We start from the raw sequence: 13,757 nt of genomic DNA on the forward strand, positions 1-13,757 counted from the left end.
TCGAAGTTGCTCCAAAGGTCAAATTTCGAGGTGTTTTGGACACCCTGGGTTGCTCTGCTGCTGTCACTGTTGTCTTGCGGCTGGATTAGGCATTCATTCCGAATGGTTACATTTTAACAGTTACGTTTTTGGATAGGGTTAAAACATTACGTTTAGGCATTGATTCCAAATGGTTAAATTAAGGGTTTGAGATAGGTACTCGTTTTTTTGTTTTGTTTATTTGCTATCACCAAAATTGAACAAGCAACACCCGGAGCCGGAGTTTACGATTTACGTCCATCCACCTCCCCCATCCGCAACGCCCTAGCAAAACCTAAGCTTACTTGATAGTAATAGCGCTAACGGTTGCTCCTAGTGTCCGGTTTTGAAAGGATGTCCTGACATCCTGGGTACCTGGACAGATGTGGGATTTCGAGGTGGATCTAAAGCGACCTGGCTGGGATGAGCGTGCAGTTGAATACCTTTATCAGAATAATAAAGCTATGACGCCCTAGATGAGAAAGACGTTTGACCTTAAGAAAGCCTCTTTGTGCCTATTGCAATTAAAATTGTCCAGAGTACAATAAGGAAATTATTTCGCTAAACCATCATAATACGCTATAATCACCCACACAGATTATCTCAATTGCACCCATCATTCCCTCCCTTCCCTCCCACCCTCCCTCTTTAGTCAGTAGAGTGGCAGGATCACACTGTTCTGTTGACAGGGGTTATGAGGAGGGAGGGGTGTGTGTGTGTGTGTGTGTGTGTGTGTGTGTGTGTGTGTGTGTGTGTGTGTGTGTGTCATACAGCCAAAATCTCCTCGTCTTAACAAATCCTGCCAGAACAGGACTCCCCTCAGTTTTGGACGGTTATGTTCAGGAACCCATTTACCAGGATTCTGTACCTCTCATGGCATGAATAATTATTTTCACTTTTTGCAATGTAAAAATTTGAATAAAAGCAATCAGAGTTAATTCAAGTAGACTCCTGTGTAATTCTCCTGACTGCCCCTTAAAATACATAATGTGAAAAGTGCCTCATATTCTATGAATGAATACATGTTATGCTGGCCTGGGTTCGTGGTTTGGGCAACATTGTAGCCTATATAGACTAACGCGTGGCCATTGCTGTGGTGAGAGAGAGAAGCGTGCCTGTATCTTTCACAGAACTGGAATGGGATTCGCTGTCTGTTCAGAAATAAATGAAATAATTCAGAATACTATGCCAGGAGTGTGACTATAATTTAGCCACAGACGATCGATAGTTTCTCTATATTTCAAAATCAATCGCGGGAAAACAAAGGTTGTAAAAAAAAAATGGATCCTGCTGAAAAGACAATACTAATCTGCCTGTAGGATACCAAGTAATCAACTTTCAAAATATAACTAAAATATACACTAGTTTGGCACGAGCGTATCGAGCCATTGCAGGTGAGAGAACTGAGCATCAATGGGGGAATCAGTGATACTGAACATCTTTTTAGGACTTCGTCCTCATATTGTACAATATGTGTGTCTCCACACACCTAGGCCTGGACTATTGATGGATTCAAGACAAGGTCGTGTTTATTGATCTCAGATTCTCCGTTTGTCCGTGTCAAAGTAGCCCTAGCCTGTCACTTCGATCATTTTTGAGGTATTAAACAATATTCTTCTATAATCTCCAATCATCTACATTTATGTAGAATTGCATGAAATACATTTATAGAAGACACTTTTTTTCCAAACCCATGACAAAAGAAAATGTTCCCCCATTTGTGAAACTTCTGCAAGTGCCTCTACTCTACTGCTCTATGCCAGTGCGCAAAACTATGATAAAGCTTGGTCCTCAGTGCCAGTTTCCTCTGGGCCAGTTTCCCTTTATTATAAAGTTGATTTATTTACATGCGTTCCGGTACCTCAGAACCCCCCCACTTCTCCGGTACCTCAGAGCTCCCCACTTCTCCGGTACCTCAGAGCCCCCACTTCTCCAGTACCTCAGAGCCCCCACTTCTCCGGTACCTCAGAACCCCCACTTCTCCGGTACCTCAGAACCCCCACTTCTCCGGTACCTCAGAGCCCCCACTTCTCCAGTACCTCAGAGCCCCCTACTTCTCCGGTACCTCAGAACCCCCACTTCTCCGGTACCTCAGAACCCCCACTTCTCCGGTACCTCAGAGCCCCCACTTCTCCGGTACCTCAGAGCCCCCACTTCTCCGGTACCTCAGAACCCCCCACTTCTCCGGTACCTCAGAACCCCCAGAGCTCCCCACTTCTCCGGTACCTCAGAACCCCCACTTCTCCGGTACCTCAGAACCCCCACTTCTCCGGTACCTCAGAGCCCCCCACTTCTCCGGTACCTCAGAGCCCCCACTTCTACCCAGTACCTCAGACCTCAGAACCCCCACTTCTCCAGTACCTCAGAACCCCCACTTCTCCAGTACCTCAGAACCCCCACTTCTCCGGTTCCTCAGAACCCCCACTTCTCCAGTACCTCAGAACCCCCACTTCTCCGGTTCATCAGAGCACCCCACTTCTCTGGTACCACAGAGCCCCCACTTCTCTGGTACCTCAGAACCCCCACTTCTCTGGTTCCTCAGAGCACCCCACTTCTCTGGTACCACAGAGCACCCCACTTCTCTGGTACCTCAGAACCCCCACTTCTCCAGTACCTCAGACCCCCCACTTCTCCGGTACCTCAGAACCCCCACTTCTCCGGTACCTCAGAGCACCCAACTTCTCCGGTACCTCAGAACCCCCACTTCTCCAGTACCTCAGAACCCCCACTTCTCCGGTTCCTCAGAGCACCCCACTTCTCTGGTACCACAGAGCCCCCACTTCTCCGGTACCTCAGAACCCCCACTTCTCCAGTACCTCAGAACCCCCACTTCTCTGGTTCCTCAGAGCACCCCACTTCTCCGGTACCTCAGAGCACCCAACTTCTCTGGTACCACAGAGCCCCCACTTCTCCAGTACCTCAGAACCTCCCACTTCTCTGGTTCCTCAGAGCCCCCACTTCTCTGGAACCACAGAGCCCCCACTTCTCTGGTACCACAGAGCCCCCACTTCTCCAGTACCTCAGAGCCCCACAATTCTCTTGTACCTCAGAGCACCCCAATTCTCTTGTACCTCAGATCCCCCCACTTCTCCGGTACCTCAGAGCCCCCACATCTCCGGTACCTCAGAGCCCCCACTTCTCCGGTACCTCAGAGCCCCCATTCTCTTGTACCTCTGAGCCTCCCACTTCTCCGGTACCTCAGAGCCCCCCCCACTTCTCCGGTACCTCAGAGCCCCCACTTCTCCGGTACCTCAGAGCCCCCACTTCTCCGGTACCTCAGAGCCCCCACTTCTCCGGTAATACAGAGCCCCCACTTCTCCGGTTCCTCAGAGCCCCCACTTCTCCGGTACCTCAGAGCCCCCACTTCTCCCCCAGAACCCCTTCTCCGGTACCTCAGAGCCCCCACTTCTCCGGTACCTCAGAGCACCCCACTTCTCCGGTACCTCAGAGCCCCCACTTCTCCAGTACCTCAGAACCCCCCACTTCTCCGGTTCCTCAGAGCACCCCACTTCTCCGGAACCACAGAGCACCCAACTTCTCCGGTACCTCAGAGCCCCCACTTCTCCAGTACCTCAGAGCCCCCACTTCTCCGGTACCTCAGATCCCCCACTTCTCCGGTACCTCAGAGCCCCCACTTCTCCGGTACCTCAGAGCCCCCACTTCTCCGGTACCTCAGAGCCCCCACTTCTCCGGTACCTCCCCACTTCTCCGGTACCTCAGAGCCCCCACTTCTCCGGTACCTCAGAGCCCCCACTTCTCCGGTACCTCAGAGCCCCCACTTCTCCGGTAATACAGAGCCCCCACTTCTCCGGTACCTCAGAGCCCCCACTTCTCCGGTACCTCAGAGCCCCCACTTCTCCGGTACCTCAGAGCCCCCACTTCTCCGGTACCTCAGAGCCCCCCACATCTCCGGTACCTCAGAGCCCCCCAATTCTCTTGTACCTCTGAGCCTCCCACTTCTCCGGTAATACAGAGCCCCCACTTCTCACATTAAGCCTTGGTCTTAACAAGGCTCTCATGAAGCCAGAGCCCGGTTGAGAGTGGGGAGGTTGGGAGCTGAGAGTACAAAGCCACTAGAGGTTTTCATTATTATGATTATTATTTGATTACACCTTCAGCTGTTTTTTGTAATAGGTAATTTATAGCACTGCTGTTGAATGGGAATGGACAAAGGGGACTATGGATACAGTAGGCTGTAATAAGGAGTTAGTGGTTAGTGCGTCAGCAGTAGTTTGTTGGAGTGAAAGTAGCTTTCTTTCTTTCTTTCTTTCTTTCTTTCTTTCTTTGTTTTTGTCTATTCATTTCTTTAAATGTGCTAAAAATGTCACTCTCTATCTCCTCTCTCCCCCTCCTTCCCCTCGTCTTCCTATCTCCTCCCTCCAGCTGCAGCAATGGTGTCCAGCAGGGTGTCAGTAGAGAGCAGTTGTCCTCTGGGCCAGTTTCCCTGTGGTAATGTGACAGTGTGTCTACACCAGGCTCTACAGTGTAATGGACATAGAGACTGTCCCAATGGAGCCGACGAGGACAACTGTGGTGAGAGAGTATTGTATGACTACTGCCTTCCTGAGACCCAGAAATCACCCCAGATCCAGAAATGCATTGCCTCTGTCACATGTTACATTGCTTTCAGAAAGTATTCATATCCCTTGACTTATTCCAAATGTTGCTGTGTTACAGCCTGAATTCAACATGGATTAAATGTATTTCTTTTCTCACCCATCTACAAACAATACCCCATAATGACATCACAATACCCCATAATGACATCACAATACCCCATAATGACATCACAATACCCCATAATGACAACACAATACCCCATAATTAAATATTTATGATTTGCTGTTGTTGCTGTTGTGAAAATGAATTGAAAATGAAGTACAGAAGTATCTAATTTACATAAGTATTCACACCCCTGAGTCAATACTTTGTAGAAGCACCTTTGGCAGCGATTACAGGTGGACTGTAAAAATATAAAGGCTCAGAACACCTAAGCTGAGATCTGGTGTTTGGAGGGTGTTTTGAATGGAAACCCAATGTGTTCTAATACACACAAAGTTTTTTTAAGAGAATATAAGTACTCTGAAACACCCAAAATGGTTAATTCAATCTAAATGTTGGTGTTTTTTAAATAAGTGTTGTGAAAAAGAAAAAAAAAAACGTTTTGGAGGGTATCAGTGCATGTATAAAACAGCATCAAAACACTAAAATAATGATTTGGCATACTGTCACTCATTGATCTGATGTCACTGAGCACAACGGTAGACATGTTACTCAGTAAGATGTTACAGGAACCAGTCACATTGAAACTACAAGAGGACAACATGCTTGCTTCAAGCACAATTCAAAGGATAGCTCTATTATTGCCTCCTCTAATAACCCACATTTCAGCAGTGGTGTAAAGCACTTAAGTAAAAATACTTGAACTTACTACTTAAGTAGTTTTTTGGGGTATTTGTACTTTAATTTACTATTGATATTTTTCACAACTTTTACTTTTACTCCACTACATTCCTAAAGAAAATTATGTACTTTTTACTCAATACATTTTTCCTTGACACCCAAAAGTACTCGTTACGTTTAGAATGCTTAGCAGGACAGGAAAATTGTAATTCACACACTTATCAAGAGAACATCCCCGGGTCATCCCTACTGCCTCTGATCTGGCAGACTCACTAAACACAAATGTAAATCATGTCTGAATGTTGACCTGTGCACCTGGCTGTCCGTAAATTAAAAAAAACATGTCATCTGAGGGACACCTAGTCACTTGTACAACTGAATGCATCTTCCACATTTAACCCAACCCCTCTGAATCAAAGAGGTGAAGGGGGCTGCATTAATTAACATCCACAGCACTTGGAGAAGAGTGGATTAACTGCCTTGCTCAGAGACAGAACAACAGAATGTAACCTTGCCGGCTAGGGGATTTGATCCAGCAACCTTTCGGTTACTGGCTCAACACTCTAACAACTAGGCTACCTACCTGCCGCCTGGTTTGCTTAATATAAGGAATATTAAATGATTTATACTTTTACTATTGATACTTAAGTACATTTAAATGAAATACTTTTAGACTTTTACTCAAGTAGTATTTTACTGGGTGACTTTCACTTTTACTTGAGTCATTTTCTTTTAAGGTATCTTTACTTTTACTCAAGTATGAAAATTGAGTTGAAATGATTTGTGAATCACACAGACTGGACAATTCAACCGCAGCTCAAATATTGTATATGGGACAATAAAACAAAGTCTTGTTCTGCATGGATTATCAGCACTGTCCACTCAGAGACGAAATGACAAATATTATGAGGCCTATTTTCCATTTGTTGAACCAATTGAAAACAAATTCAGATGCAATTGTACTGATAAACAGACCACCTTTCAACCATGAAGACTAAAACATGAGCATTTAAAGCCATAGATTTGTGGAGGGCGTCCTATCACATTTCCAAGATGTAAAAACATTTAAAAAGCATCCAATATTTTTCTAAATATGATAATGCACTCCAGATTATTTTATATTCCGAAGAATTTGAGATTGTGAATCCAATAGGAGAGCCCAGGAAGAAACACAAAATCCTCGCCTTTCAGTGTTAATGTGCAAGCTAGGTGTTATATGGTGTAATAGTACTATACATAACTGATGTTTTTGTGTCTGTAGGAGACAACAGTGGATGGGCGGACATCTTTGATCGAACCATCAGGAAGGTCGAACCACAGGTCCTACCGTTACCAGAAGACTGCTGTAAGTGTGTGGGTGTGTTTGTGTGTGTGTGTTGGTGTAGATCTGCAGTATTATTGTATCTGTGTGTAGTTGTGTATTACTTGTGTGTTGTTGTGTAGTCTTGCAGCAGTACCCACAGCGTTGTGACTGTATCAAGACAGAGCTGGAGTGTGTGGAAGTCAACCTACATGACGTTCCTCAAGTCTCCACCAATGTCACCTGGCTGTAAGTACCTCTCTCCATGTGCGTGTTCGCAGTCTGTGTGTGTGTGTGTGTGTGTGTGTGTCATGTGTCGTGTGCTTGTGCTTACAGTGCCTTGCGAAAGTATTCGGCCCCCTTGAACTTTGCGACCTTTTGCCACATTTCAGGCTTCAAACATAAAGATATAAAACTGTATTTTTTTGTGAAGAATCAACAACAAGTGGGACACAATCATGAAGTGGAACGACATTTATTGGATATTTCAAACTTTTTTAACAAATCGAAAACTGAAAAATTGGGCGTGCAAAATTATTCAGCCCCCTTAAGTTAATACTTTGTAGCGCCACCTTTTGCTGCGATTACAGCTGTAAGTCGCTTGGGGTATGTCTCTATCAGTTTTGCACATCGAGAGACTGAAATTTTTTCCCATTCCTTCTTGCAAAACAGCTCGAGCTCAGTGAGGTTGGATGGAGAGCATTTGTGAACAGCAGTTTTCAGTTCTTTCCACAGATTCTCGATTGGATTCAGGTCTGGACTTTGACTTGGCCATTCTAACACCTGGATATGTTTATTTTTGAACCATTTCATTGTAGATTTTGCTTTATGTTTTGGATCATTGTCTTGTTGGAAGACAAATCTCCGTCCCAGTCTCAGGTCTTTTGCAGACTCCATCAGGTTTTCTTCCAGAATGGTCCTGTATTTGGCTCCATCCATCTTCCCATCAATTTTAACCATCTTCCCTGTCCCTGCTGAAGAAAAGCAGGCCCAAACCATGATGCTGCCACCACCATGTTTGACAGTGGGGATGGTGTGTTCAGAGTGATGAGCTGTGTTGCTTTTACGCCAAACATAACGTTTTGCATTGTTGCCAAAAAGTTCAATTTTGGTTTCATCTGACCAGAGCACCTTCTTCCACATGTTTGGTGTGTCTCCCAGGTGGCTTGTGGCAAACTTTAAACAACACTTTTTATGGATATCTTTAAGAAAGGGCTTTCTTCTTGCACCTCTTCCATAAAGGCCAGATTTGTGCAATATACGACTGATTGTTGTCCTATTGACAGAGTCTCCCACCTCAGCTGTAGATCTCTGCAGTTCATCCAGAGTGATCATGGGCATCTCTGATCAGTCTTCTCCTTGTATGAGCTGAAAGTTTAGAGGGATGGCCAGGTCTTGGTAGATTTGCAGTGGTCTGATACTCCTTCCATTTCAATATTATCACTTGCACAGTGCTCCTTGGGATGTTTAAAGCTTGGGAAATCTTTTTGTATCCAAATCCGGCTTTAAACTTCTTCACAACAGTATCTCGGACCTGCCTGGTGTGTTCCTTGTTCTTCATGATGCTCTCTGCGCTTTTAACGGACCTCTGAGACTATCACAGTGCAGGTACATTTATACGGAGACTTGATTACACACAGGTGGATTGTATTTATCATCATTAGTCATTTAGGTCAACATTGGATCATTCAGAGATCCTCACTGAACTTCTGGAGAGAGTTTGCTGCACTGAAAGTAAAGGGGCTGAATAATTTTGCACGCCCAATTTTACAGTTTTTGATTTGTTAAAAAGGTTTGAAATATCCAATAAATGTTGTTCCACTTCATGACTGTGTCCCACTTGTTGTTGATTCTTCACAAAAAAATACAGTTTTATATCTTTATGTTTGAAGCCTGAAATGTGGCAAAAGGTCGCAAAGTTCAAGGGGGCCGAATACTTTCGCAAGGCACTGTATATGTGGGTCTGTGTTAGCGAGGTTTCATTACAGTCCCAGAGTAGAAATGTGGTTGGTTTGGTGCTGACAACACACACACGCACACACACACACACACACACACACACACACACACACACACACAGGCAATGAATCAGTCAGGTAAATTCAGAGAATTCACTTGACTAGATTCCCCTCTTCAGATGAGATGATGGTGTAACAGCAGTAGTTTATTTCCTGTGAAATTAAAGTCTCAGACATTCCCAGACCATCACTCTAACGTAACATAAAACAAATACACACATAAAAATACATTGCAAATTATATATAAAAAAACAAAAAACAGAAATAATACCTTATTTACGTAAGTATTCAGACGCTTTGCTATGAGACTCAAAATTGAGCTCAGGTGGATCCTGTTTCCATTGATCATCCTTGAGATGTTTCTACAACTTAATTGATATAACACCTGCTTCCGCGCTCCCTCTCTGGCAGCTAGGCTGCACACCTGTCACCATTATTACGCGCAGCAGAGCTCATTGGACTCACCTGGACTCCTCCCCTTTGTTGATTGCCCCGTCTATAACTCTTTGTTCCCTGTATCTGCATTAATATTATGTGTTCATGTCCAGATGCTGTCCTGTTCCATGTCTGTTGCTAATTAAATGTTCACTCCCTGTACTTGCTTCCCGTCTACCAACGTCGATTCTTACAGAATGCTAACACCACTATACGAAGCATCAAGGAGGTTTTTTGTTTTTTTGTATTTTGGTTGGTGACGTCAGGTCCGAATGCCTTCACTGATGGAACCGGGGGTGCCTCAGCTAGCTCGTTGGGCTTCCACGCCTTAGCTGGCTCGAGAGGTCTTCTTTCCCCGATTGGGTCGGCAGGCTCCCATCACACATCATGCCTCAGCCTGCTTGTCGGGCTCCTACGCCTCAGCCCGGCTTATCAGGCGCTCGTCCCACGTCATGCCTCAGCCGGTTCATCGGTCTCCCGCGCCTTAGCCGGCTCGCCAACCTCCCATGCCTCAGCCGGTTCATCGGGCTCCCGCGCCTTAGCCGACTCGCCAACCTCCCATGCCTCAGCTGGATCGTCAGGCTCCCATGCTGCTGCCAGCTTGTTGGGCTTCTATGCCCCCAGCCGGCTTGTGCAGCGCCCATGCCTCGGCTGGCGCGTCAGGCTTGCCCAGGTGGGACCCCGGGTGGCGCCCCTAGAGGGTACTGTCACGCCTGCTCCCGCTCTCCCTCTCTGGCGCTCGAGGGCGCCAGGTGGCATCTCATTACGCACACCTGTCGCCATCATTACGTGCAGCAGCACTCATTGGACTCACCTGGACTCCTCCCCTTTGTTGCCACGTCTACAAATGTCTATTCCCCCATTTGTTCCCTGTATCTGCATTAATGTTATGTGTTCATGTCCAGATGCTGTCCTGTCCTGTTCCATGTCTGTTCCTAATTAAATGTTCACTAACTGTACTTGCTTCCCGTCTACCAGCATTGATCCTTACAGATTGCAGCCCACCTGTAGTAAATTCAATTGATTGGACATGATGTGGAAAGGTAAAAAAATCTGTCTCTATAAGGTCCCATAGTTGACCGTGCATGCAAAAACCAAGCCTTGAGGTCGAAGGAATTGTCCATAGAGCTCCGAGACATGATTTTGTAGAGGCACAGATCTGGGGAAGGGTACCAAAAAATGTCTGCAGCATTGAAGGTCCCCAAGAACACAATGGCCTCCATCATTCTTAAATGGAAGAAGTTTGGAACCACCAAGACTCTTCTTAGAGCTGGCCGCCCGGCCAAACTGAGCAATCGGGGGAGAAAGGCCTTGTTCAAGGAGGTGACCAAGAACCCGATGGTCATTGTGACAGAACTCCAAAGTTCCTCTGTGGAGGTGGGAGAACCTTCCAGAAGGATAACCATCTTTGCAGCTTTCCATCAATCAGGCCTTTATGGTAGAGTGGCCAGACAGAAGCCACTAATCAGTAAAAGGCACATGACAGCCTGCTTGGAGTTTGCCAAAAGGCACCTAAAGGACTCTCAGACCATGAGAAACAAAATTCTCTGGTCTGATGAAACCAAGATTGAACTCTTTGGCCTGAATGCCCAGCTCGACGTCTGCAGGAAACCTGGCACCATCCCTATGATGAAGCATGGTTTTGGCAGCATTATGCTGTGGGGATGTTTTTCAGTGGCAGGGACTGGGTGACGAATGTCCTTGAGTGGCCCAGCCAGAGCCCGGACTAGAACCCAATCCAACATCTCTGGGGAGACTTGAAAATAGCTGTGCAGAGACACTCTCCATCCAACCTGACAGAGCTTGAGATGATCTGCAAAGAAGAATGGGAGAAACTCCCCAAATAGGTGTATGATGGTCAGAACTGGTACCAGAACCACGTAGGTCCCCTAAACAGGTGACTACATCTAATTAAACTAATACAATTTCTCAGCTCCCTCCCCTTTGTTTTGGGGGTCTGGGAAACTTTTATGTAGAAGGATTGAAAAGCTCAGTTCTGGTGACTTTTTAGGACATTCTACTCCAAAATAACATTATGCTGACACCTTCTAAAATATAATTTCCACCTCCAGAAATTAGCCCAATAATATATTGATAAAATTATGAATTACAATTATTTCATAGCCTATGCATGATCCATATTATCAGGTATGCTATTACTGTAGCAATAAGCATTATCACCTGTAGCCCAACTGATGCAGCATTGTGTCTATAAATAAATAGGCTGAAGCCTGGGGTTGCCTATCTGCATTTATCCTATTGGGCTAATCATTAGCCAGGTCACAAATGAACTTTTAACTATACTGTACGAAAATATAAACACTACATGTAAAGTGTTGGTCCCATGTTTCACGAACTGAAATAAAATATCCCAGAAATGTTCCATAATCACAAAATGCTGAAGACAATAAAAGGCCACTCTAAAATGTGCAGTTTTGTCTCACAACACAATGCCACAGATGTCTCAAGTTGAGGGGGCTTGCAATTGGCATGCTGACTGCAGGAATGTCCACCAGAGCTGTTGCCAGAGAATTGAAAATTGAATTATCTACCAGAAGGTGCCTCCAACGTAGTTGTAGAGAATTTGGCAGTACGTCCATCCAAATGTGAACTGTTCTAGCGTCTTCAAAGTGCGCCTCGGCAGCAAAAGTTTTGCATGTTCCATATTTTTTCAATGATTTTGCCGTGGTGCAGCGCCACAGCTAAATGACTTTCAGCAGAAACACTGCTGTGGATGCTACCATGATTACGGATAATCCTGAATGAATCGTGAATAATGACGAGTGAGAAAATGTTGAAAACGGTCAAAGATCATACCCCCCAAGACATACTCCCCTACTATTTGTAATAGTGAGAGGTTAGTATGTCTTGGGGGAATGATTTTTGACCCTTTGCAACTTTCTCACTCATTATTCACGATTCAATCTGAATTATCTGTAATCATGGTAGCATCCATATTCATATAGAAGTGTTTAGAAACATATTATGTTCCTATTTACAATAAAAATTTCTCCAAAATGACACAATACATAATTTACCATTAATTTCTATTGGGCACAAAGAAAATCTGAAACACAACCAAAACAAACAGCAAATGCATCCAACCAGTTTGTAGAGTGACAAGCTTAAGGTAATTGCGTGCTAGGAATATGGAACCAAATACTAAACTTTTGACTACTATATTTATATTTATAAGAATCTTTAGGCATGTCAATCATTTTGAGAGAAAAACAAGGGCTCATCTGCTGTTCCAGCTCAGCTCTAATTATATAATATATCACATTCATCTCACAGAATAGAGGATCTCATCAAGGCTGATGGATTGGATTTTCAAGTAGCATTATGGATGTGTGTGTCTGTGTGTGCGTGCACGCATCCGTGCATGTGTGTGTGTGTGTGTGTCCCGTGTAACCATAGTAACGGGGCAGTGTTCCTGTTGCAGGTCTCTGAAGAGTAACGAGATAAAGAGACTGTCGGACAACATCTTCTCCAAATACACACACCTGCAGAGACTGTGAGTACCATTACTATACCTTAATAAAAATATACTAAACGGGGATACCTTGTCAGTTATAGAACTGAATGTCTTCAACTGAAATGTGTCTTCTGCATCAGAGAGGTGAGGTCTTCTGGATCAGAGAAGTGCGGGGGGCTGACTTAAATCAACATCCACCGCACGCAGGGAACAGTGGTTTAACTGCTTTACGGAGGACAACAGATTTTTACCTGGTCAGCACTGGGATTTGATCTAGCAAAATTTTGGTTACTCGCCTAACGCTCTAACCGCTAGGCTACCTAACCATACCACATTATAATAAACCATAGCATACTATACTATATTATACTAAACCATACCACACCATAGTAAACCATAACAAACCATACTAAACCATACCAAACCATACTAAACCATACCATACCATACTGTACTATACTATACTAAACCATACTATACCTAACTGTACTATACAGTGCCTTGCAATGTCACATCCTGACCTTAGTTCCTTTTTATGTCTCTATTTTAATTTGGTCAGGGCGTGAGTTGGGGTGGGCATTCTATGTTTTGTTCTAGGTTTTGTATTTCTGGTTTTGGCCTGGTATGGTTCCCAATCAGAGGCAGCTGTCAATTGTTGTCTCTGATTGAGAACCATACTTAGGCAGCCTGTTTTCCCACTATGGATTGTGGGGAGTTGTTTTCTGTCTCTGTGTCTGCACCAGACAGAACTGTTTCGTTTTCGTTCGTTCTCTTATTATTTTGTTTTGTGTTCAGTTTAAATAAATATTTTAACATGGACACGTACCACGCTGCATATTGGTCCGATCCTTCCTACTCCTCCTCAGAAGAGAAGGAAAACTGTTACAGAACTACCCACCACCAAAGGACCAAGCAGCGTGGTAACCAGGTGCAGTTCGCCCTATGCCTGCTCTCCACCCGTGCTGGGCAAATGTGGGCATTGAGCCTAAGGGAGTGGTGCGAGTGGTATGCACCAGATCTCCCGTGCTCACCCACAGCCCGGTTCAACCTGTGCCTGCACTCTGGAGGGGCCGGGCTAAAGTGATCATCCAGCCTGGAGGAGTGGTGC

The 13,757-nt window shown here is 45.0% G+C and overlaps 1 protein-coding gene across 1 annotated transcript in view; it reads left to right on the top strand.

Moving 5' to 3' along the window:
• LOC112230707 (relaxin receptor 2-like) overlaps positions 1–13,757 on the top strand; it is a 206,495-nt gene that overhangs the window by 48,694 nt on the left and 144,044 nt on the right. The window contains exons 2-5 of the mRNA XM_042311509.1: positions 4,402–4,551; positions 6,683–6,766; positions 6,865–6,970; positions 12,617–12,688. Of these exons, the coding sequence (XP_042167443.1) occupies positions 4,402–4,551; positions 6,683–6,766; positions 6,865–6,970; positions 12,617–12,688 (412 nt within the window). The remainder of the gene's footprint in view (positions 1–4,401; positions 4,552–6,682; positions 6,767–6,864; positions 6,971–12,616; positions 12,689–13,757) is intronic.

This window comes from Oncorhynchus tshawytscha, linkage group LG33, assembly GCF_018296145.1.
Source record: "Oncorhynchus tshawytscha isolate Ot180627B linkage group LG33, Otsh_v2.0, whole genome shotgun sequence".
Lineage (NCBI taxonomy): Eukaryota > Metazoa > Chordata > Actinopteri > Salmoniformes > Salmonidae > Oncorhynchus > Oncorhynchus tshawytscha.